This window comes from Macaca mulatta, chromosome 16 (assembly GCF_049350105.2).
Source record: "Macaca mulatta isolate MMU2019108-1 chromosome 16, T2T-MMU8v2.0, whole genome shotgun sequence".
Taxonomy (NCBI): Eukaryota; Metazoa; Chordata; class Mammalia; order Primates; family Cercopithecidae; genus Macaca; species Macaca mulatta.
The window spans coordinates 71,733,027-71,758,551 of NC_133421.1; the positions used below are offsets into that span (position 1 = coordinate 71,733,027).

Genomic DNA, 25,525 nt, shown 5'->3' on the forward strand with positions numbered 1-25,525 from the left:
CTCCTGTTTAGAGTACACATGTTCGCACAGGCTAAATTTTTAAAAAGTGGTAGTAATACTGTATACTTAAAAAGGTTATATGGAACTAGTATATACATATATTGCTCATTGTGAATTGTCACAACCCTTTTGGAAAGTGTATGGAAGTTATTTATTTGGTTAAGACAGACATAATTTTGTTATTCATGTTTTAAAACCAGATGTTCATATATTGGAGTATAAAGGCCAAATAATACCTACGGTAGAGCCCTACTCTTCCTTTTCCTCAACCCGGTATTCTAGAGAGAAGATACTTCTTATATACACAGTTCCACGGACTTTTGGGTTCTCTGGTTAGGCTAAGAACATAAAATTAGACACCCTACTATTTATTGTTGGATTAGCATAAATTTTAGACTAAATGGAGTGTAAAGACAGCAGTAGATTCAGCAAATGATTTCTGGGATGTCTAGAAGGCATCCATTGCATGGTTCTAACCATGTCCTTGCTTTTTTTTCTATAGTTTACTATGTTCATATCCCTAAAAGATATATAGTGGAGTTTTGATTTTTATACTTTATATAAATGGAATAATACAGCATATATTTTTTATAGTTTGCTTTTAGCTCAGTATTGTGAAATTTATCCAGACAGGTGCATTGTAGCTGTGGTTCATTCCCTTTTTTTTATTACCATGACTAGCTAATTTTTGTATTTTTGCTAGAGACGGGGTTTCACTATGTTGGCCAGGCTGGTCTCGAACTCCTGACCGCAAGTGATCTGCCCACATCGGCCTACCAAATTGATGGGATTACAGCAGTGAGCCACTGCGCCCAGCTAACTTTTAGATTTGAAGAGACAAAGAGAATAACTAAATGCAATGTGAACTTTTGACAGAAACAGCTGTAATAGATGTTTGGGGGACAATTAACAAAAATATTTTTAAATATGAACTGGATGTAACATGACACTAAGGGATTGTCGTTAATTCTCTTAGGTGTGAGCGTGCTGTGTATTTATCAACAATGTCGCATAAGAGAATATCCTTATTCTTAGAAGATTCATTGCATCCTGCAGTGTTTAGGGATAATAAGTTACGATGTCCACCATTTACAGTCAAAATACGTTGAGGAAAGGAAAACATATTAATGTATACACTCACACATACATATGGAAAGACAGTATGAGAGAGAAAAAGTAAACTATGGCGAAATGTTAACTCTTATTTCATGTAAGTGGTGATGGTTCGTTGTGCTATTCTTTCAATGTTTCTGCATGTTTGGCACATTTTATTGTAAAATGTTGGGGAAAAAACATAGTGCTGAGTAGTATGAAATACCTTAAATGTGAGGGAAAGTAATAAGGAGATAGATGAATATAAGGCACTCATTTGGCCTTCCCATTATTCACTACTAATTTCATTGTGAATCCTGCAACCTCTCTAATACATAGATTCCATTAGATTTTTGAAAAACAGATTTATCGTTATTTAACCAGATAATCAACCATATTGTTGAGAAATGTATCCCATACTCTCTTAGAGTTTATAAACTTAGTGGGGAAGATGTAATTACATGCCAAAAAAGTCAAGGAAAAGATGAGCTATCTATATAAGGAATTTAGTCAACTGTTGTCTGATATCTGTCTGAGATTAAATGACAACATATAAATGAAATGTTTTGTATGATGCCTGGTACCAAAATAAAAGCTCTCCATAAACGTTAGCTATCATTATCATTATTAGGAATAATATTGAGAGATTACTTTTTAATCCTATGTATTGGTCAAAATATGTCAATGATTGACCCAAGTTTGCATCCACTGATCAGTTAATTCGTTTAAAGGAAAGGATCCTAATTTTAATTCCATGGTCAATTTCATTTATATATTGATTCAACGAATTTTTTCTCTTTATGTAGAAAAATATAATCATGAATGGGCTTTAGCACATCCTCCTAAATCCTAATGCGCAGTTTATGAAGATGCGTTATGCGTACTCTGTGGAAATAAAAGATCCATAGCTTTTCTCAACTTCCCAATGTGTATGCGTCTGAAAAAAAAAAATTAGAGATTTTGTTTTAGAGTCTCTACATTTTCCTCACAGCCTGTGTCTTTCTGATTAGGGAAGGCTGATATAAAAAACCTGAAGACCGTTCTAGACAACATGGGAATCAAGCTCACAGATAAAGAACTTGAAGATCTGACACAAAGCCTGCCAGTCGGTGGTGAGCATGCTAGATATCACTGGTTTCTGAGTTTTGTGTTTTATGTACTTTTAGCATTAGAAAGAAAAGGAAAAAAGAACTTTTCATAATGCAAATGGCAAGATTAAATAAGACAGTCAGTATAACAAAGTAGGGAATGTAGTATTCTGAATACTAGCGGCATGGTCAATACAAGAGCCTTCCAAATTCTCAGGACAAGAAAGCTGACCCCTAGGAAAAAGCCACTTTTGAATTCCATCTTTCCATTATCAAATATAAGATTTGCTGTTTTATGGGTTATAACATCAAATTCACATTTTCTAAATAAGTTTATTTTCAATATTTATAATTGTTTCTTCATCTTCGTAACATATTCTGAGTAAATATTTATCAAATGACTAAAGTGCTTAACAAAATGCCCAGTATACTTCCTAAGTGCTGCTACTAGGTGTTATAATCATAGGAGGGAGGAGAGTGTTCTTGTGATATAACATGTTATGAGCTTCAAATTATGCCTTTGTGTTATAGCTGATAATAAAGTGGCTCTGAAAGCATTGGAGGATGAAGTGAAAGCTTTTACTGGTAAGAATTTGTTACACATGATTTGCAATAAATGATGATTTACACTGAAATTTTTAATAGTATTTTTCTAATATTCTATTGGTGGCTTATAAATTCACATATTTTCAATATTTTGATAAAATATCTGCCTTTGCTAACAGATTAACATTATCTGCATTTTATCAGTCAAAACAAAAGAACTATATCTTGATAACATCTTACATTCTTTAGTACTGTTTTCCAATAAAATGATTTCACCAGTATTTATAGACCCAAATAACTAGATGGACACAGTGAAAACAGGGTGAAGCATTAAAAGGATCAAAGTAATGAGTTCATTGCAAGCATCTAACCACCTAGTTTTACAAAAATGAAATATGTCATACTTGTTTTTTGACTTTTGCTTTCAATTACACTTTAAGTTGTGGGGTACATGTGCACAACGTGCAGGTTTGTTACATATGTATACATGTGCCGTGTTGGTTTGCTGCACCCATTAACTCGTCATTTCCATTAGGTATTTCTCCTAATGCTATCCCTCCCCCATCCCCCCACATCACGACTGGCCCTGGGGTGTGATGGGCCCCGGGGTGTGATGTTCCCCGCCCTGTGTCCAAGTGTTCTCATTGTTCAGTTCCCACCGATGAGTGAGAACACGCGGTGTTTGGTTTTCTGTCCTTGCCATAGTTTGCTCAGAATGATGGATTCCAGCTTCATCCGTATTGCTGCAAAGGACACGAACTCATCCTTTTTTTATGGCTGCATAGTATTCCATGGTGTACATGTGCCACATTTTCTTAATCCAGTCTACCACTGATGGACGTTGGGGTTGGTTCCAAGTCTTTGCTATTGTGAATAGTGCCGCAATAAACATACGTGTGTGTGTGTCTTTATAGTAGCATGATATATAATCCTTTGGGTGTATACCCAGTGATGGGATTGCTGGGTCCAATGTTATTTCTCGTTCTGGATCCTTGAGGAATCGCCACACTGTCTTCCACAATGGTGGAACTAGTTTACACTCCCGCCAACAGTGTAAAAGCCTTCCTATTTCTCCACATCCTCGCCAGCAGCTGCCGTTTCCTGACTTTTTAATGATCGCCATTCTAACTGGTGTGAGATGCTATCTCCTTGTGCTTTTGCTTTGCATTTCTCTGATGACCAGTGGTGATGAGCACTTTTTCACGTGTCTGTTGGCTGCATTAATGTCTTCTTTTGAAAAGTGTCTGTTCATATCCTTTGCCCACTTTTTGATGGGGTTGTTTGATTTTTTCTTGTAAATTTGTTTAAGTTCTTTGTAGATTCTGGAATATTAGCCCTCTGTCAGATGGGTAGATTGCAAAAATTGTCTCCCATTCTGTAGCTTGCCTGTTCACTCTGGTGGTAGTTTCCTTTGCTGTGCAGAAACTCTTTAGTGTAATTAGACCCCGTTTGTCTATTTTGGCTTTTGTTGCCATTGCTTTTGGTGTTTTAGTCATGAAGTCCTTGCCCATGCCTATGTCCTGAATGATATTGGCTAGGTTTTCTTCTAGGGTTTTTATGCTTTTAGGTCTAACATTTAAGTCTGTAATCCACCTTGAATTAATTTTTGTATAAGGCATAAGGAAGGGATCCCGTTTCAGCTTTCTACATATGGCTAGCCAGTTTTCCCGGCACCATTTATTAAATAGGGAATCCTTTCCCCGTTTCTTGTTTTTGTCAGGTCTGTCAAAGATGAGATGGTTGTAGATGTGTGGTGTTTTTCCTGAGGCCTCTGTTCTGTTCCATTGGTCTATATCTCTGTTTTGGTACCAGTACCATGCTGTTTTGGTTACTGTAGCCTTGTAGTGTAGTTTGAAGTCAGGTAGCATGATGCCTCCCGCTTTGTTCTTTTTGCTTAGGATTGTCTTCGCAATGCGCGCTCTTTTTTGGTTCCATGTGAACTTTAAGGTAGCTTTTCCCAATTCCGTGAAGAAAGTCATTGGTAGCTTGCTGGGATGGCACTGAATCTATAAATCACCTTGGGCAGTATGGCCATTTTCACGATATTGATTCTTCCTATCCGTGAGCATGGAATGTTCTTCCATTTGGTTGTGTCCTCTTTTACTTTGTTGAGCAGTGCTTTGTAGTTCTCCTTGAAGAGGTCCTTCACATCCCTGGTAAGTTGGATGCCTAGGTATTTTATTCTCTTTGAAGCAGTTGTGAATGGGAGTTCACTCATGATTTGGCTCTCTGTTTGTCTCTTATTGGCGTATAAGAATGCTTGTGATTTTTGCACATTGATTTTGTATCCTGAGACTTTGCTGAAGTTGTTTATCAGCTTAAGGAGATTTCGGGCCGAGACGATGGGGCTTTCTGTATATACAGTCATGTCATCTGCAAACAGGGACACTTTGACACCCTTTTTTCCTAATTGACACCCTTTATTTCTTTCTCCTGCCTGATTGCCCTGGCCAGAACTTCCAACAATATGTTCAATAGGAGACACTGTGTTGAATAGGAGTGGTGAGAGAGGGCAGCCTTGTCTTGTGCCGGTTTTGAAAGGGAATGCTTCCAGTTTTTGCCCATTCGGTATGATACTGGCCGTGGGTTTGTGATAAATAGCTCGTATTATTTTGAGATACGTTCTATCAATACCTAGTTTACTGAGAATTTTTAGCATGAAGGACTGTTGAATTTTGTTGAAGGCCTTTTCTCCGTCTGTTGAGATAATCATGTGTTTTTTGTCTTTGGTTCTGTTTATGTGATGGATTACGTTTATTGATTTGCATACGTTGAAGCAGCCTTGCATCCCAGGGATGAAGCCAACTTGATCTTGGTGGTTAAGCCTTTTGATGTGCTGCTGGATTCTGTTTGCCAGTATTTTATGGAGGATTTTTGCATCGATGTTCATCAGGGCTATTGGTCCAAAATTCTCTTTTCTTGTTGTGTCTCTGCCAGGCGTTGGTATCAGGATGATACTGGCCTCATAAAATGAGTTAGGGAGGATTCCCTCTTTTTCTATTGATTGGAATAGTTTCAGAAGAAATGGTACCAGCTCCTCCTTGTACCTCTGGTAGAATTTGGCTGTGAATCCGTCTGGTCCTGGACCCTTTTTGGTTGGTAGCCTATTAATGATTGCCTCAATTTCAGAGCCCATTACTGGTCTATTCAGTGATTCAGCTTCTTCCTGGTTTAGCCTTGGGAGGGTATATGTGTCCAGGAATTGACCCATTTCTTGTAGATCTTCTAGTTTATTTGCATAGAGGTGTTTATAGTATTCTCTGATGGTAGTTTGTATTTCTGTGGGATGGGTGGTGATATCCCCTTTATCATGTGTTATTGCATCTATTTGGTTCTTCTCTCTTTTCTTCTTTATTAGTCTTGCTAGCTAGCGTTCTATCAATTTTGTTGATCTCTTCAGAAAACCAGCTCCTGGATTCATTGATTTTTTTGAAGGGTTTTTTGTGTCTCTATCTCCTTCAGTTCTGCTCTGATCTTAGTTATTTCTTGCCTTCTGCTAGCTTTTGAATGTGTTTGCTGTTGCTTCTCTAGTTCTTTTCATTGTGATGGTAGGGTGTCGATTTCAGATCTTTCCTGCTTTCTGTGGTGGGCATTTAGTGCTATAAATTTCCCTCTACACACTGCTTTAAATGTGTCCCAGAGATTCTGGTACGTTGCGTCTTTGTTCTCATTGGTTTCAAAGAACATCTTTATTTCTGCCTTCATTTCGTTATTTACCCAGTAATCATCCAGGAGCAGTTGTTCAGTTTCCATGTAGTTTTGCGGTGTTGAGTGAGTTTCTTAATCCTGAGTTCTAATTTGATTGCACTGTGGTCTGAGGGACAGTTTATTGTGATTTCTATTCTTTTACATTTGCTGAGGAGTGCTTGACTTCCAACGATGTGGTCAATTTTGGAATAAGTGCGATGAATGCTGCTGAGAAGAATGTAAGTTCTGTTGATTTGGTTTGGAGAGTTCTGTAGACGTCTATGAGGTCTGCTTGGTGCAGAGATGAGTTCAAGTCCCGGATATCCTTGTTACCCTTGTGTCTCCATATACTGGTATATATTACATAATATACCATTTAACAGGGGTGATTGTAGATGAATTTTTTCTGTTTTAAACATGTCTGGAGGCTGGGCGTGGTGACTGCTGTCTGTAATCCCAGCACTTTGGAAGTCCGAGGTAAGTGGATCACTTGAGGTCAGGAGTTTGAGACCAGCCTGCTCAAAAAGGTGAAACCCCATCTCTTCTAAAAATACAAAAATTAGCCAGGTGTGGTGATACGCACGTGTCATCCCTGCTATTCAAGAGGCTGAGGTAGGAGAATTGCTTGAACCCAGAAGATGGAGGTTGCAGTGGGCCGAGATCACGCCACTGCTCTCCACCCTGGGCAACAGAGCAAGACTGTCTGGAAAAATAAAAAAAAAACATGTCAGGAGGCTGGATGCCCTGGCTCACGCCTGTAGTCCCTGCACTTTGGGAGGCCAGGAGTTGACGACCATTTTGGGCAACATAGCAAGACCCCATCTTTACAAAAAGTAAAAGTAAAAAATAAACATGTTGGTATCTTGGGCCATGGAGTGGCAGTGGGCATCTTTAGCCTGTGATCAGTCACGTGATCCCAGCAGCACTCACGTCCTGTTCCCAGTACCCTCCTGTCATTGGTCCAAGGATGAGCATGTGACTCCTCACAGCCAGTCAGAGCCTCCCTGTGAGGGTAAGGGGGCCCTCTGGTGGTGTTTTCCAGCACAGCCGGCAGATCCTCCTTTGGGACTTAGGCGAGGGCATAGGACTCCTCCCCGCTTGTGCTTGCGGGCGAGGATCAGCCTCCGAGATTCTGCGGAGAGACTCTCAAGGGGCACCAGCTGGAGCTGGTTCTGTGTCTGCAGGGAACCGTCTGGTGCTCTCTCCATTCATAGCCCCCTACCGCGAGTTTTCTTCTCTGTGTCTTTGTGACTTAGCCCAGTGTTCACAGTAGGGATGGGGGTGGAGGGCTCAAACGCTGTCATCCACGTTTGCTTTTCAAAAAGCAACAGGACACAAAATTCTATAAACACGAACTGACGGTACCTGGTACGTGACCCGCATGCAACTCAGAAGGGTGCCAGTAAGTTAGGGGATTGGCCTTTGGAAGGCGTCCTTCTTTTGAGAAAGTGTAATATTTCAGGCCGGGCGCGGTGCCTCACGCATGTAATCCCACCACTTTGGGAGGCTGAGGCGGGCGGATCAGGAGGTCAGGAGATGGAGACCATCCTGGCTAAGTCGGTGAAACCCCGTCTCTACTAAAAATACAAAAAAAAAAAAAAAAAAAAAAAAAAAAAGAAAAAAGAAAAAGAAAAAATTAGCCAGGCACAGTGGTGGGTGCCTGTAGTCCCAGCTTCCTGGGAGGCTGAGGCAGGAGAATCATTTGTACCCAGGAGGCAGAGGTTGCAGTGAGCCGAGATCACAGAAGTGGACTCCAGCCTGGGTGACGGAGTGAGACTCCCTCTCTGGAGAAGAAAGAAAAGAAGGACGGAGGGAGGGAGAGAGAGAGAGAGAAATAAATGCCTGCAAGTTACTATAAATCATTGGAAAAAATTCCGCGACTCCATATGATTGTAGTTTATTTGAAATATGAGGAATAAAAAGCAGGTTAAATAATACCACAAAGAAAAAAATCATACAAATTCAGAATGAGGGATTCTACAGGAAAACTGGCCTACTCTTTTAAAAAAGTTGATGTTCAATGTTAAAGAAAAACAAACAAACAAACAAACAAAAAAACAAGTGAGGAGACTTTTTTTTTCTTTTCTCTCTTGACAGAGTCTCGCTCTGTTGCCCTGGCTGGAGTGCGGTGGTGCAATCTCGGCTCACTGCTACCTCCGCCTCCCGGGTTCAGGTGCTTCTTCTGCCTCAGCCTCCCAAGTAGCTGAGATTACAGGTGTGCACCACCATGACTAGCTAATTTTTGTATTTTTACTAGAGACGGGGTTTCACTATGTTGGCCAGGCTGGTCTCGAACTCCTGACCGCAAGTGATCTGCCCACATCGGCCTACCAAATTGATGGGATTACAGCAGTGAGCCACTGCGCCCAGCTAACTTTTAGATTTGAAGAGACAAAGAGAATAACTAAATGCAATGTGAACTTTTGACAGAAACAGCTGTAATAGATGTTTGGGGGACAATTAACAAAAATATTTTTAAATATGAACTGGATGTAACATGACACTAAGGGATTGTCGTTAATTCTCTTAGGTGTGAGCGTGCTGTGTATTTATCAACAATGTCGCATAAGAGAATATCCTTATTCTTAGAAGATTCATTGCATCCTGCAGTGTTTAGGGATAATAAGTTACGATGTCCACCATTTACAGTCAAAATACGTTGAGGAAAGGAAAACATATTAATGTATACACTCACACATACATATGGAAAGACAGTATGAGAGAGAAAAAGTAAACTATGGCGAAATGTTAACTCTTATTTCATGTAAGTGGTGATGGTTCGTTGTGCTATTCTTTCAATGTTTCTGCATGTTTGGCACATTTTATTGTAAAATGTTGGGGAAAAAACATAGTGCTGAGTAGTATGAAATACCTTAAATGTGAGGGAAAGTAATAAGGAGATAGATGAATATAAGGCACTCATTTGGCCTTCCCATTATTCACTACTAATTTCATTGTGAATCCTGCAACCTCTCTAATACATAGATTCCATTAGATTTTTGAAAAACAGATTTATCGTTATTTAACCAGATAATCAACCATATTGTTGAGAAATGTATCCCATACTCTCTTAGAGTTTATAAACTTAGTGGGGAAGATGTAATTACATGCCAAAAAAGTCAAGGAAAAGATGAGCTATCTATATAAGGAATTTAGTCAACTGTTGTCTGATATCTGTCTGAGATTAAATGACAACATATAAATGAAATGTTTTGTATGATGCCTGGTACCAAAATAAAAGCTCTCCATAAACGTTAGCTATCATTATCATTATTAGGAATAATATTGAGAGATTACTTTTTAATCCTATGTATTGGTCAAAATATGTCAATGATTGACCCAAGTTTGCATCCACTGATCAGTTAATTCGTTTAAAGGAAAGGATCCTAATTTTAATTCCATGGTCAATTTCATTTATATATTGATTCAACGAATTTTTTCTCTTTATGTAGAAAAATATAATCATGAATGGGCTTTAGCACATCCTCCTAAATCCTAATGCGCAGTTTATGAAGATGCGTTATGCGTACTCTGTGGAAATAAAAGATCCATAGCTTTTCTCAACTTCCCAATGTGTATGCGTCTGAAAAAAAAAAATTAGAGATTTTGTTTTAGAGTCTCTACATTTTCCTCACAGCCTGTGTCTTTCTGATTAGGGAAGGCTGATATAAAAAACCTGAAGACCGTTCTAGACAACATGGGAATCAAGCTCACAGATAAAGAACTTGAAGATCTGACACAAAGCCTGCCAGTCGGTGGTGAGCATGCTAGATATCACTGGTTTTTGGGTTTTGTGTTCTGTGTGCTTTTAGCATTAGAAGGAAAGGGAAAAAAGAACTTTTCATAATGCAAATGGCAAGATTAAATAAGACAGTCAGAGTAACAAAGTAGGGAATGTAGTATTCTGAATACTAGCGGCATGGTCAATACAAGAGCCTTCCAAATTCTCAGGACAAGAAAGCTGACCCCTAGGAAAAAGCCACTTTTGAATTCCATCTTTCCATTATCAAATATAAGATTTGCTGTTTTATGGGTTATAACGTCAAATTCACATTTTCTAAATAAGTTTATTTTCAATATTTATAATTGTTTCTTCATTTTCATAACATATTCTGAGTAAATATTTATCAAATGACTAAAGTGCTTAATAAAATGCCCAGTATACTTCGTAAGTGCTGCTACTAGGTGTTATAATCATAGGAGGGAGGAGAGTGTTCTTTTGATATAACATGTTATGAGCTTCAAATTATGCCTTTGTGTTATAGCTGATAATAAAGTGGCTCTGAAAGCATTGGAGGATGAAGTGAAAGCTTTTACTGGTAAGAATTTGTTACACATGATTTGCAATAAATGATGATTTACACTGAAATTTTTAATAGTATTTTTCTAATATTCTATTGGTGGCTTATAAATTCACATATTTTCAATATTTTGATAAAATATCTGCCTTTGCTAACAGATTAACATAATCTGTGTTTTATCAGTCAAAACGAAAGAACTATTTCTTGATAACATCTTACATTCATTAGTACTGTTTTCCAATAAAATGATTTCACCAGTATTTATAGACCCAAATAACTAGATGGACACAGTGAAAACAGGGTGAAGCATTAAAAGGATCAAAGTAATGTGTTCATTGCAAGCATCTAACCACCTAGTTTTACAAAAATAAAATATGTCATACTTGTTTTTTGACTTTTGCTTTCAATTACACTTTAAGTTGTGGGGTACATGTGCACAACGTACAGGTTTGTTACATATGTATACATGTGCCGTGTTGGTTTGCTGCACCCATTAACTCGTCATTTCCATTAGGTATTTCTCCTAATGCTGTCCCTCCCCCATCCCCCCCACATCACGACTGGCCCCGTGGTGTGATGTTCCCCGCCCTGTGTCCAAGTGTTCTCATTGTTCAGTTCCCACCGATGAGTGAGAACACGCGGTGTTTGGTTTTCTGTCCTTGCCATATTTTGCTCAGAATGATGGATTCCAGCTTCATCCGTGTTGCTGCAAGGACACGAACTCATCCTTTTTTTATGGCTGCATAGTATTTCATCGTGTACATGTGCCACATTTTCTTAATCCAGTCTACCACTGATGGACGTTGGGGTTGGTTCCAAGTCTTTGCTATTGTGAATAGTGCCGCAATAAACATACGTGTGTGTGTGTCTTTATAGTAGCATGATATATAATCCTTTGGGTGTATACCCAGTGATGGGATTGCTGGGTCCAATGTTATTTCTCGTTCTGGATCCTTGAGGAATCGCCACACTGTCTTCCACAATGGTGGAACTAGTTTACACTCCCGCCAACAGTGTAAAAGCCTTCCTATTTCTCCACATCCTCGCCAGCAGCTGCCGTTTCCTGACTTTTTAATGATCGCCATTCTAACTGGTGTGAGATGCTATCTCCTTGTGCTTTTGCTTTGCAATTCTCTGATGACCAGTGGTGATGAGCACTTTTTCACGTGTCTGTTGGCTGCATTAATGTCTTCTTTTGAAAAGTGTCTGTTCATATCCTTTGCCCACTTTTTGATGGGGTTGTTTGATTTTTTCTTGTAAATTTGTTTAAGTTCTTTGTAGATTCTGGAATATTAGCCCTCTGTCAGATGGGTAGATTGCAAAAATTGTCTCCCATTCTGTAGCTTGCCTGTTCACTCTGGTGGTAGTTTCCTTTGCTGTGCAGAAACTCTTTAGTGTAATTAGACCCCGTTTGTCTATTTTGGCTTTTGTTGCCATTGCTTTTGGTGTTTTAGTCATGAAGTCCTTGCCCATGCCTATGTCCTGAATGATATTGGCTAGGTTTTCTTCTAGGGTTTTAATGCTTTTAGGTCTAACATTTAAGTCGGTAATCCACCTTGAATTAATTTTTGTATAAGGCATAAGGAAGGGATCCCGTTTCAGCTTTCTACATATGGCTAGCCAGTTTTCCCGGCACCATTTATTAAATAGGGAATCCTTTCCCCGTTTCTTGTTTTTGTCAGGTCTGTCAAAGATGAGATGGTTGTAGATGTGTGGTGTTTTTCCTGAGGCCTCTGTTCTGTTCCATTGGTCTATATCTCTGTTTTGGTACCAGTACCATGCTGTTTTGGTTACTGTAGCCTTGTAGTGTAGTTTGAAGTCAGGTAGCATGATGCCTCCCGCTTTGTTCTTTTTGCTTAGGATTGTCTTCGCAATGCGCGCTCTTTTTTGGTTCCATGTGAACTTTAAGGTAGCTTTTCCCAATTCCGTGAAGAAAGTCATTGGTAGCTTGCTGGGATGGCACTGAATCTATAAATCACCTTGGGCAGTATGGCCATTTTCACGATATTGATTCTTCCTATCCGTGAGCATGGAATGTTCTTCCATTTGGTTGTGTCCTCTTTTACTTTGTTGAGCAGTGCTTTGTAGTTCTCCTTGAAGAGGTCCTTCACATCCCTGGTAAGTTGGATGCCTAGGTATTTTATTCTCTTTGAAGCAGTTGTGAATGGGAGTTCACTCATGATTTGGCTCTCTGTTTGTCTCTTATTGGCGTATAAGAATGCTTGTGATTTTTGCACATTGATTTTGTATCCTGAGACTTTGCTGAAGTTGTTTATCAGCTTAAGGAGATTTCGGGCCGAGACGATGGGGCTTTCTGTATATACAGTCATGTCATCTGCAAACAGGGACACTTTGACATCCTTTTTTCCTAATTGACACCCTTTATTTCTTTCTCCTGCCTGATTGCCCTGGCCAGAACTTCCAACAATATGTTCAATAGGAGACACTGTGTTGAATAGGAGTGGTGAGAGAGGGCAGCCCTGTCTTGTGCCGGTGTTGAAAGGGAATGCTTCCAGTTTTTGCCCATTCGGTATGATACTGGCCGTGGGTTTGTGATAAATAGCTCGTATTATTTTGAGATACGTTCTATCAATACCTAGTTTACTGAGAATTTTTAGCATGAAGGACTGTTGAATTTTGTTGAAGGCCTTTTCTCCGTCTGTTGAGATAATCATGTGTTTTTTGTCTTTGGTTCTGTTTATGTGATGGATTACGTTTATTGATTTGCATACGTTGAAGCAGCCTTGCATCCCAGGGATGAAGCCAACTTGATCTTGGTGGTTAAGCCTTTTGATGTGCTGCTGGATTCGGTTTGCCAGTATTTTATGGAGGATTTTTGCATCGATGTTCATCAGGGCTATTGGTCCAAAATTCTCTTTTCTTGTTGTGTCTCTGCCAGGCATTGGTGTCACGATGATACTGGCCTCATAAAATGAGTTACGGAGGATTCTCTCTTTTTCTATTGATTGGAATAGTTTTAGAAGGAATGGTACCAGCTCCTCCTTGTATCTCTGGTAGAATTTGGCTGTGAATCCGTCTGGTCCTGGATTTTTTTTGGTTGGTAGCCTATTAATGGTTGCCTCAATTTCAGAGCCTGTTATTGGTCTATTCAGTGATTCAGCTTCTTCCTGGTTTAGCCTTGGGAGGGTGTATGTGTCCAGGAATTGACCCATTTCTTGTAGATCTTCTAGTTTATTTGCATAGAGGTGTTTATAGTATTCTCTGATGGTAGTTTGTATTTCTGTGGGATCGGTGGTGATATCCCCTTTATCATGTGTTATTGTGTCTATTTGGTTCTTCTCTCTTTTCTTCTTTATTAGTCTTGCTAGCTAGCATTCTATCAATTTTGTTGATCTCTTCAGAAAACCAGCTCCTGGATTCATAGATTTTTTTTGTAGGGTTTTTGTGTCTCTATCTCCTTCAGTTCTGCTCTGATCTTAGTTATTTCTTGCCTTCTGCTAGCTTTTGAATGTGTTTGCTGTTGCTTCTCTAGTTCTTTTCATTGTGATGGTAGGGTGTCGATTTCAGATCTTTCCTGCTTTCTGTGGTGGGCATTTAGTGCTATAAATTTCCCTCTACACACTGCTTTAAATGTGTCCCAGAGATTCTGGTACGTTGTGTCTTTGTTCTCATTGGTTTCAAAGAACATCTTTATTTCTGCCTTCATTTCATTATGTACCCAGTTGTCATTCAGGAGCAGGTTGTTCAATTTCCATGTAGTTGAGTGGTTTTGATTGAGTTTCTTCGTCTTGAGTTCTAGGTTGATTGCCCTGTTGTCTGAGAGACAGTTTGTTATAATTTCTGTTCTTGTACATTTTCTGAGGAGTGCTTTACTTCCAACTATGTCATCAATTTTGGAATAAGTGAGATGTGGTGCTGTAAAGAACGTATATTCTGTTAATTTGGGTTGGAGAGTTCTGTAGATGTGTATTAGGTCTGCTTGGTGCAGAGTTGAATTCAATTCCTGGATATCCTTGTTAACTTTCTGTCTCGTTGATCTGTCTAATGTTGACAGTGGTGTGTTAAAGTCTCCCATTATTATTTTATGGGAGTCGAAGTCTCTTCGTACGTCTCTAAGGACTTGCTTTATGAATCTGGGTTTTCCTGTAATGGGTGCATGTATATTTAGAATAGTTAGCTCTTCCTGATGAATTGATCCCTTTAACATTATGTAATGGCCTTCTTTGTCTCTTTTGATCTTTGATGGTTTAAAGTCTGTTTTATCAGAGACTAGGATTGCAACCGCTGCTTTTTTTTTTATTTTCCATTTGCTTGGTAGATCTTCCTCCATCCCTTTATTTTGAGCCTATGTGTGTCTCTGCATGTGTAATGGGTCTCCTGAATACAGCAAACTGATGGGTCTTGACTCTTTATCCAATTTTTCAGTCTGTGTCTTTTAATTGGACCATTTAGTCCATTTACATTTAAGGTTAATTGATACCAACAGCTGCGGTTCTGTTGGAGTTTTTTGAGGTCCACTCCAGACCCTGTTTGCCTGGGTATCATCAGCGGAAGCTGCAGAAGATAGCATATTACTGAACAGCGAGTGTTACTGTCTGAATCTTGCTCTGGAAGCTTCGTCTCAGAGGTGTACTCAGCCATGTGAGGTGTGAGTTGTTGGTGTGCACCTAGTGGAGGATGTCTTCCAGTTAGGCTACTCAGGGGTCAGGGACCCACTTCTACAGGCAGTCTGTCCGTTCTCAGATCTCAACCTCTGTGCTGGGAGAACCACTGCTCTCTTCAAAGCTGTTCAGACAGGAACATTTATATCTGCAGAGGTTTCTGCTGCTTTTTGTTTAGCTATGCCCTGTCCCCAGAGGTGGAGTCTACAGAGGCAGGCAGGCCTCCTTGAGCTCTGGTGGGCTCCCCCCAATTGGAGTTTACTGGCAAGTTTGTTTATCTACTCTAGCCTCAGCAATGGTGGGCGCCCCTCCCCCAGCCTCACTGCTACCTTGCAGTTAGATCTCAGACTGCTGTGCTAGCAATGAGGGAGGCTCCGTGGGCGTGCGACCATCTGGTCCAGGTGTGGGATATAATCTTCTGGTGTGCCGTTTGCTAAGACCCTTGGTAAAGTACAGTAGTAGGGTGGGAGTTACCCAATTTTCCAGGTGTTGTGTGTCTCAGTTTCCCTTGGCTAGGTAAAGGAATTCCCTTCCCCCTTGCGCCATCCAGGTGAGGCGATGCCTCACCCTGCATCAGCTCTCACTGGTTCGGCTGCACCCGAGGACCAGCACCTACTGTCTTACATGCCCCAGTGAGACGAACCCAGTACCTCACTTGAAAATGCAGAAATCACCTGTGTTCTGTGTTGCTCAGGCTTGGAGCTGGAAGCTGGAGCTGTTCCTATTCAGCCATCTTGGGTGCTGCCTCGTTCATGCCTTTTTACTGTTGTGTAGTTTTCCATTTCATGAAGAAATCAGTTTTAAGACAAATCTGCCCTATTGTTGATGAACTTAGGCAGAGTTCAGTTTTTGCTATGCTGTTATGAAGAAGAGTGTCATATTTATCTCTTGATATGCATGTACAAGAGCTTCTTTGAATATATTTCCAGGAGAACTACTAGGTCTTAGAGTATTTTCATGTTTTACTTTACAAAGTAATGCCAAACATTTACAAAGTAGGTATAATGGTTTATACCCTTACCAATAATGGGAAAGAATTTCTGTGGTTGCATATATTAACCAACACTTGGTATTGTTAGATTTTTGTTTTACTTTTTTCAAATCTGGTGGGAAAGTAAAAATACATAATTTTAGTTTTTAGTTAAAATTCTTTGATTACTAATAAGATCGAGCACCTTTCAGATGTTTTCAGCTATTTCAATTTACTATCTAATAAATGCCCAGTTACTTCTCCTCATTTTTTTGGTGAGAGGGATTTCATTTTTAAAATGTTAATTTATAGAGGTTCTTTATATATATTCTGGATACTGGTCTTTAGCACTGTGCTTTGCCAATATTGTCTCTCAGTCTGTGGCTTGTTTTTTAACTTTTTATGGTATCTTTTGGTATACATTGTTTCTTAATATGCATATACTCAAATGTATCAATATTTACCTTATGAGTAGTAAACTTTGTCATGTTTGAGAAATCCTGCCCCTGTCCTGAGACCGTGAAGAGATTCTTCTGTTATCTTCTAAAAGTGTTATAGTTTTGCATTTCATTTTTATGTCTTTGATCTATCCAGATGTAATTTTTCTTATGTTGATAAACAGGGGCCCAATTTTATTATTTCTATATCATTTATTGAGAAAACTCTCCTTACTGACCAATAATATCAGTTTTGTCTTTATCAGGTGTCTAATTATACATAGTTCCTTCCATTGGCCTATATTTCTATCCTTGTATCAGTACCACATATTTAATATAGTTTTAAAATAAACCTTATATATGGTAGGTGAGGCCCCCAATTCCCCCATTTTGTTGTTCTTCAAGTATGTATTGACTGTTCTTTAAGCTTTCCTTTTCTATATAAATTTTGTGAACAGATTGTCAAAATCCTTTGGGAGTTTTGAATATATAGTTCAGTTTGGGAGAACTTGTATATTTTCTATGTTAATTAAAACTGTTTTATTTTAATCGTTTTTGGGGTACAAGTGATTTTTGGTTATATGGATGAATTATATAGTGGTGAAGTCTGAGATTTTAGTGTAACTGTCACCTGAGTAGTGTACATTGTACCCAATATGTAATCTTCTATTCCTTACCTCTCTCACACCTCCCCTTTCTGAGTCTCTAAAGTCCATTATACCACTGTGTATGTCTTTGCATACCCATAGCTTAGCTGCCACTTATAAGTGCAAAATACTGTAGTTGGTTTTCCATTCCTGAGTTACTTCACTTAGAATAATGGCCTCCAACTCCGTCGTAGGTGTTGTAAAAGACATTATTTTATTCCTTTTTATGGCTGAGTAGTATTCCATGGTGTATATGTAGTACATTTTCTTTATTCACTCATTGGTTGATGGGCACTTAGGTTGGTTCCATATCTTTGCCATTATGAATTGTGCTGCAGTAAGTATACATGTGCAGGTGTCTTTTTGATATAATTACTTTTTTCCTTTGGGTACTCAGTAGTGAGATTGCTGGATCAAATGGTAGATCTACTTTTAGTTCTTTTTTTTTTTTTTTTTTTTTGAGATGGAGTCTTGCTCTGTCGCCCAGGCTGGAGTGCAGTGGCCGGATCTCAGCTCACTGCAAGCTCCGCCTCTGGGGTTTACGCCATTCTCCTGCCTCAGCCTCCCGAGTAGCTGGGACTACAGGCATCCGCCACCTCGCCCGGCTAGTTTTTTTTTTTTTGTATTTTTTAGTAGAGACGGGGTTTCACCGTGTTAGCCAGGCTGGTCTCGATCTCCTGACCTCGTGATCCGCCCGTCTCGGCCTCCCAAAGTGCTGGGATTACAGGCTTGAGCCACCGCACCTGGCCTACTTTTAGTTCTTTTAAGAAATCTTTATATTGTTTTCCATAAAGGTCGTACTAATTTATATTCCCACCCGCAATGTGTAAACCTTCCCTTTTCACCATAACCATGTCAACATCTATTGTTTTTGGACTTTTTAATAATGACTATTCTGACAGAGGTAACATGGTATCTCATCATGGTTTTAATTTGCATTTCCTTGGTTATTAGTAATGCTGAGCATTTTTTCATATGTATGTTGGTTATTCATGTATCCTCTTTTAAGAAATATCTGCTCATGTCATTTGCCCACTTTCTAATGGTATTGTGTGGTTTTTTTTTCTTGCTGACTTGTTTGAGTTCCTTGTAGATTCTGGATATTAGTCCTTTGTCAGATATATAGTTTGCAAATAATTCCTTCTATATTATTGGTTGTCTGTTTACCATAATAATTATGTCTTTTGCTGTGCAGAAGGTTTTTAGTTTAATTAGGTGCAACTCATTTATTCTTGTTTTTGTTGCATTTGTTGTTGGGGTCATAGTCATAAATTCTTTGCCAAGGCCAATGTCCAGAAGGGCTTTTCCTAGGTTTTCTTCTAGAATTGTAATGGTTTCAGATCTTAGATTTAAGTCTTTGATCCATCTTAAGTTGATTTTTGTACAAGGTGAGATATTTTTGTATAAGGTGATTTTTGTGTAAGGTGAGAAATAAGGAGAGAGATGTGGCTATCCAGTTTTCCTAGTACCATTTATTAAATAGGCTGCCCTTTCCCTAATTTATGTTTTTGTATGCTTTGTCAAAGATCAGATGGTTGCAAGTATTTGGCTTTATTTCTGGGTTCTTTATTCTGTTCCATTAGTCTATATATCTACTTTTTTTTTTAATAGTACCATTCTCTTTTAGTAACTATAACCTTGGAGTATAATTTCAAGTCAGGTAATGTGATGCCTCAGATTTATTCTTTTTGTTTAGGATTGCTTTGGCTATTCAGGCTCTTTTTAGGTTCCATACGAATTTTAGACTTTATTTTTCTAGTTAGGTGAAAAATAATGTTGGTATTTTGATAGCAATTGCATGAAATCTGTAGATTGTTTTGGGCAGTATGGTCATTTTACAATATTGATTCTCCCAATCCATAAGCATGGGATATTTTTCCATTTGTTTGTGTTGTCTGTGATTTCTTTCAGCAGGGTTTTGGAGTTCTCCTTATAGACAACTTTCATTTTGTTGTGTAGGTATATTTCTAGGTATTTTATTTTATTTTGCAGCTATTAGAAATGGGATCATGTTCTTGATTTGATTCTCAGTTGATTGCTGTCAGTGTACAGCAATGCTACTGATTTATGTACACTGATTATGTCACCTATAACTTTACTAAATTTATTTATCAAAGTCGGAGTCTTTTTGAGGAGTCTTTATGGTTTTTGAGGTATATCATCATATCATTGGTGGACAGTGATAGTTTGACTTCCTTTTTTCTAATATGGATGCCGTTTATTCCTTTCTCTTGCCTGATTGCTCTGGCTAGGACTTCCAATACGATGCTGAACACAAGTGGTGAAAGTAGGCCTCCTTATCTTGCTCCAGTTCTCAGGAGGAATGCTTTCAACTTTTCCCCATTCAATTTGATGTTGGCTGTGGGTTTGTCATACATGGCTTTTATTATTTTGAGGAATGTCCCTTCAATGCCTAGTTTTTTTGGATTGAATGTATGCCTAGTTTATGATAGCATTTCTATCAGGAAAGGAAGCTAGTTTTTGTTTTTTGGGTTTTTTTGGCAAAGTCTCGCTCTGTCAGCCAGGCTGGAGTGTGGCGGCACAATCTTGGCTCACTGAAACCTCCGCCTCCGGGGTTCAAGCAATTCTCCTGCCTCAGCTTCTTGAGTAGCTGGGACTACAGGCGTGTGCCACCATGCCTGGCTAATTTTTTTGTATTTTTAGTAGAGATGGCATTTCACCTTGTTAGCCGGGATGGTCTCTATCTCCTGACCTCCTGATCCACCCACCTAGGCCTCCCAAAGTGCTGGGATTACAGGTGTGAGCCACCATGTCCAGCCAGGGTGCTTTTTCTGCACCTATTGAGATAACCATATAATTTTTGTTTTTAATGCTGTTTATGTGATGTATCACATTTATTGACTTCTGTATGTTAAACTATCCCTGCATCCCTGGGATTAAATCAGCTTGATTGTGTGTATTATCTTTTTGATGTGCTGTTGGACTTGGTTTGCTAGTATTTTGTTGAGGATTTTTGTGTCTGTGTTCATCAGGGATATTGGTCTGTAGTATTCTTTTTGTTATGTCCTTTCCTGGTTTTGGTATTAGGGTGATACTGTCTTCATAGAATGAGTTTGGAAGTATTCCCTCTCTTAATTTTATGGAATAGTTTCAGTAAGATTGGTACCAATTCTTTGAGTGTCTGGTAGCATTCAGCTGTGAATCCCTGGACTTTTTTTGTTGGCAATTTTTGAATTACCAATTCAGTCTCACTGTGTGTTATTGGTCTGTCCAGGATTTCTATTTCTTTCTGATTTAATGTAGGAGTGTTGTATGTTTCCAGAAATTTATGCATTTCCTTTGGATTTTCTAGTTTGTATGCATAGAAGTGTTCATAGTAGTCTCGAATGATCTTTTGTATGTCTATGGTATTGATTGTAATGTCTCCGTTTTCATTTCTAATTGAGCTTGGTTGAATCTGCCTTCTTGGTTAATCTAGCTAATAGTCTATCAATTTTGTTTATCTTTCCAAAGAACCAACTTTTGTTTCATTGATCTTTTTTGTATTTTTTTTTGTTTCAATGTCATTTAGTTCTGCTCTGATCTTTATGATTTCTTTTTGACTGCTAGCTTTGGGTTTGGTTTGTTCTTGTTTTTCTAATGCTTTGAAGTGTGATGTTAGGTGGTTCAATTTGTAATTTTTTTCAGACTTTTCGATATAGTCATTTGGTGCTATAAACTTTCCTCTTAGCACTGCTTTTGCTATATCCCAGAGGCTTTGATAACTTGTATTGCTAATATCATTAATTTCAAAGAATTATTTAATTTCCATCTTGATTTCACTGCTAAACGCCAAATCATTCAAGAGGATATTGTTTAATTTCCATGTATTTGCATAGTTTTGAGGATTCCTTTTGGAATTGATTTCTAGTTTTATTCCACTGTGGCCTGAGAAGATACTGATATGAATTTGATTTTTAAAAATTTATTGAGTTTTGTTTTGTAGCCTATCATATGGTGTGTCTTGGAGAATGTTGCATATGCTGATGAGAAGAATGTATATTCTGTAGTTCTTGGGTAGAATGTTCTGTAAATATCTGTGAAGTCCATCTGCTCTAAAGTGCAGTTTAGGTCCAGTGTTTCTTGTTGACTTTCTGCCTTGATGATATGTCTAGTGCTGTCAGTGGAGTGTTGAAGTCCCCTATTCTGTTGCTGTTTATCTAATTTCTTAGGTCTAGTATTAATCATCTTATGAATCTGGGAGCTCCAGAGTTAAGTGGATGTATATTTAGGGTTGTAATCTCTTCTTGTTGGATTGATCCTTTTATCATTATATAATAACATTGTCCTTTTTTTTTTTTTTTTTTTTTTTTTTTACTGTTGTTGCTTTAAAATCTGTTTTCTCTAATATAAGAAGAGCTACCTTTCCTCATGTTTGGTTTCCCTGTTTGCAAAATATCTTTTCCACATCTTTACCTTGAGTTTGTATGAATCCTTACATGTTGGGTGAGTCTCTGAAGACAGCAGATGTTTGGTTTGTGATTTTTAAATCCATTCTGCCAATCTGTCTTTTAAGTGGAACATTTAGGGCATTTATGTTCAATGATAATATTGAGATGTGAGGTACTGTTCCAGTCATCCTATTGATTGTTACCTAGATCATTTGTTTTATTTCATTGGATTATTGTTTTACAGGCCCTGTAAGTTCTGTGCTTTAAAGAAGTTCTATTCTGGTGCATATCAACCTTTGGTTTCAAGATTTAGAACTCCTTTTAGCATTTCCTGTAAGCCTGGTCTGATAGTGACAAATTCCCTCAGCATTTGTTTGTCTGAAAAATACTTTATTTCTGCTTCATTTATGAAACTTAGTTTTGCTGGATGCAAAATTCATGAATGACTATTATTCTATTTAAGGAGGTTAAAGATAGGACCCCAATCACTTCTGGCTTATAAGGTTTCTGCTGAGAACATGTATCTTTATAGGACTGTGTTTTCTATTTCATGACCATATGATGTTTCTTAAAGTTAATTTTTTAAATGTGCACTTCTTTTATGTTTTTGTTTTTCTTTATCTTTCTGTACTGGGACTAGGACCTCCAAAATAATCTTAGCTAAAAATAGCAATAGTGGACATCTTTCTTTTATTCCTCATCTCAAAGGAATACTTTAAGCATTTCACTAAGGATGAAATGAAGTATTTCTTGTGGGTTTTTCATAAATACCATTCACCAGGTCAAGGAAATTGCCTTTTAATCCTGTTTTAAAAATGATTACATTTATATTTGTTTGTTTTATTTCATTCAACAATTTTTATGTATCTATTAAGATAGGTCATATGAGTTTTCTCTTTTATTGGTTAATGTGGTACATTAGTTGATTTTTTTATATAAATGCAACTGAATTTTTGGAATAAACTCATTTTAGTCATGATGTATTATCCTTTTTACATATTGGTGGGTTCATTTTTCTAATATTTTGTTAAGGATTTATACATCTCTATTTATCTGTGAGATTAACTTGTAATTTTCTTTGTTTTCATTAGCATTGTCAGGCTTTGATGTCACATTCTCTTCATAATTTGAAAAGTATTTTTTCTTTGTCTAAATCTTTGAATAGTTTCTTTTTAAATTACACTTTAAGTTTTGGGATACATGTGCAGAACGTGCAGGTTTGTTACATAGGTATACATATGCCATGGTGGTTTGCTGCACCCATCAACCTGTCATCTACATTTGGTATTTCTCCTAGTGCTATCCCTCCACTAGCCCCCCACACCCCGACAGGCCCCAGTGTGTGATGTTTCCCTCCCTGTGTCCATGTGCTCTCATTGTTCAACTCCCACTTATGAGTGAGAACATGCGGTGTTTGGTTTTCTGTTCCTATGCTGAGGATGATAGTTTCCAGGTTCATCCGTGTCCCTGCAAAGGACAGAAACTCAGTCTTTGTTGTGGCTGCATAGTATTCAATGGTATATATGTGCCACATTTTTTTTATCCAGTCTATCATTGATGGGCATTTGGGTTAGTTCCAAGTCTTTGCTATTGTGAATAGTGCTGCAATAAACATAAGTGTGCATGTGTTTTTGTAGTAAATGATTTATAATCCTCTGGGTATATACCCAGTAATGGGATTGCTGGGTCAAATGGTATTTCTGGTTCTAGATCCTTGAGGAATCACCACACTGTCTTCCACAATGGTGGAACTAATTTACATTCCCACCAACAGTGTTGGTAAAAGTGTTCCTATTTCTCCGCATCCTTTCCAACATCTGTTCTTTCCTGACTTTTTAATGATCACCATTCTAACTGGCATGAGATGGTATCTCATTGTGGTTTTGATTTGCATTTCTCTAATGACCAGTGATGATGAGCTTTTTTTCATGTTTGTTGGCTGCATAAATGTGCTCTTTTGAGAAGTGTCTGTTCATATCCTTCACCTACTTTTGATGGCATTGTTTTTTCCTTGTAAATTTGTTTACATTCCTTACAGACTCTGGATATTAGCTCTTTGTCAGATGCATAGATTACAAAATTTTTCTCCCATTCTGTAGGTTGCCTGTTCACTCTGATGATAGTTTCTTTTGCTGTGCAGAAGCTCTTTAGTTTAATTAGATCCCATTTGTCTATTTTGGACTTTGTTGCCACTGCTCTTGGTGTTTTAGTCATGAAGTCTTTGCCCATGTCTATATCCTGAATGGTAGTGCCTAAGTTTTCTTCTAGGGTTTTTATGGTTTTAGGTCTTACATTTAAGTCTTTAATCCATCTTGAGTTAGTTTTTGCATAAAGTGTAAGGAAGGGGTCCAGTTTCAGCTTTCTACATATGGCTAGCCAGTTTCGCCAACACCATTTATTAAATAGGGAATCTTTTCCCCATTGCTTGTTTTTGTCAGATTTATCAAAGATCAGATGGTTGTAGATGTGTGGTGTTTTTTCTGAGGCCTCTGTTCTGTTCCATTGGTCTATATCTCTGTTTTGGTACCAGTACCATGCTCTTTTGGTTCCTGTAGCCTTATAGTATAGTTTGAAGTCAGGTAGTGTGATGCCTCTAGCTTTGTTCATTTTGCTTAGGATTGTCTTGGCTATATGGGCTCTTTTTTGGTTCCATATGAAATGTAGTTTTTTCTAATTCTGTGAAGAAAGTCATTGGTAGCTTGATGGAGATAGCATTGAATCTGTAAATTACTTTGGGCAGTATGGCCATTTTCATGATATTGATTCTTTATGAGCATGGAATGTCTTTCCATTTGTTTGTGTCCTCTCCTATTTCCTTGAGCAGTGGTTTGTTGTTCTCCTTGAAGAGGTCCTTCACATCCCTTGTAAGTTGTATTCCTAGGTATTTTATTCTCTTTGTAGCAATTGTGAATGGGAGTTTACTCATGATTTGGCTCTCTGTTTGTGTATTACTGGTGTATAGAGGAATGCTTGTGATTTTTGCACATTGATTTTGTATCCTGAGACTTTGCTGAAGTTGTTTATCAGCTTAAGGAGATTTTGGGCTGAGACGATGGGGTTTTCTAAATATACAATCATGTCATCTGCAAACACGACAATTGGACTTCCTCTCTTCCTATTTGCATACCCTTTATTTCTTTCTCTTGCCTGATTGCTGTGGCCAGAACTTCCAATACTATGTTGAATAGGAGTGGTGAGAGAGGGCATCCTTGTCTTGTGCTGGTATTCAAAGGGAATGCTTCCAATTTTTGCCCATTCAGTATGATATTGGCTGTGGGTTTGTCATAAATAGCTCTTATTATTTTGAGATATGTTCCATCAATACCTAGTTTAATGAGAGTTTTTAGCATGCAGGGGTGTTGAATTTTGTCCAAGGCCTTTTCTGCATTTATTGAGACAATTGTGGTTTTTGTTATTGTTTCTGTTTATGTGATGGATTACATTTATCGATTTGTGTATGTTGAACCATCCTGGCATCCCAGGGATGAAGCCTACTTGATCATGATGGATAAGCTTTTTGATGTACTACTGGATTCAGTTTGCCAGTATTTTTTTTATTTTTAAATTTTTTTATTATACTTTATGTTCTAGGGTACATGTGCACAACTTATGGAGGATTTTTGCGTCGATGTTCATCAGGGATATTGGCCTGAAATTTTCTTTTTTTGTTGTGTCTCTGCTGGGTTTTGGTATCAGGATGATGCTGGCCCCATAAAATGAGTTAGGGAGGAGTCCTTCTTTTTC

At 38.2% G+C, this 25,525-nt stretch overlaps 1 protein-coding gene across 1 annotated transcript in view; it reads left to right on the forward strand.

Annotated features, from left to right (window-relative positions):
• LOC114673157 (EF-hand calcium-binding domain-containing protein 13-like) overlaps nucleotides 1-25,525 on the forward strand; it is a 115,895-nt gene that overhangs the window by 8,505 nt on the left and 81,865 nt on the right. Inside the window, exons 5-8 of the mRNA XM_077971050.1 lie at nucleotides 2,103-2,345; nucleotides 2,712-2,765; nucleotides 10,070-10,171; nucleotides 10,679-10,732. Coding sequence (XP_077827176.1) covers nucleotides 10,111-10,171; nucleotides 10,679-10,732 — 115 coding nt within the window. The 5' untranslated portion in view covers nucleotides 2,103-2,345; nucleotides 2,712-2,765; nucleotides 10,070-10,110. The remainder of the gene's footprint in view (nucleotides 1-2,102; nucleotides 2,346-2,711; nucleotides 2,766-10,069; nucleotides 10,172-10,678; nucleotides 10,733-25,525) is intronic.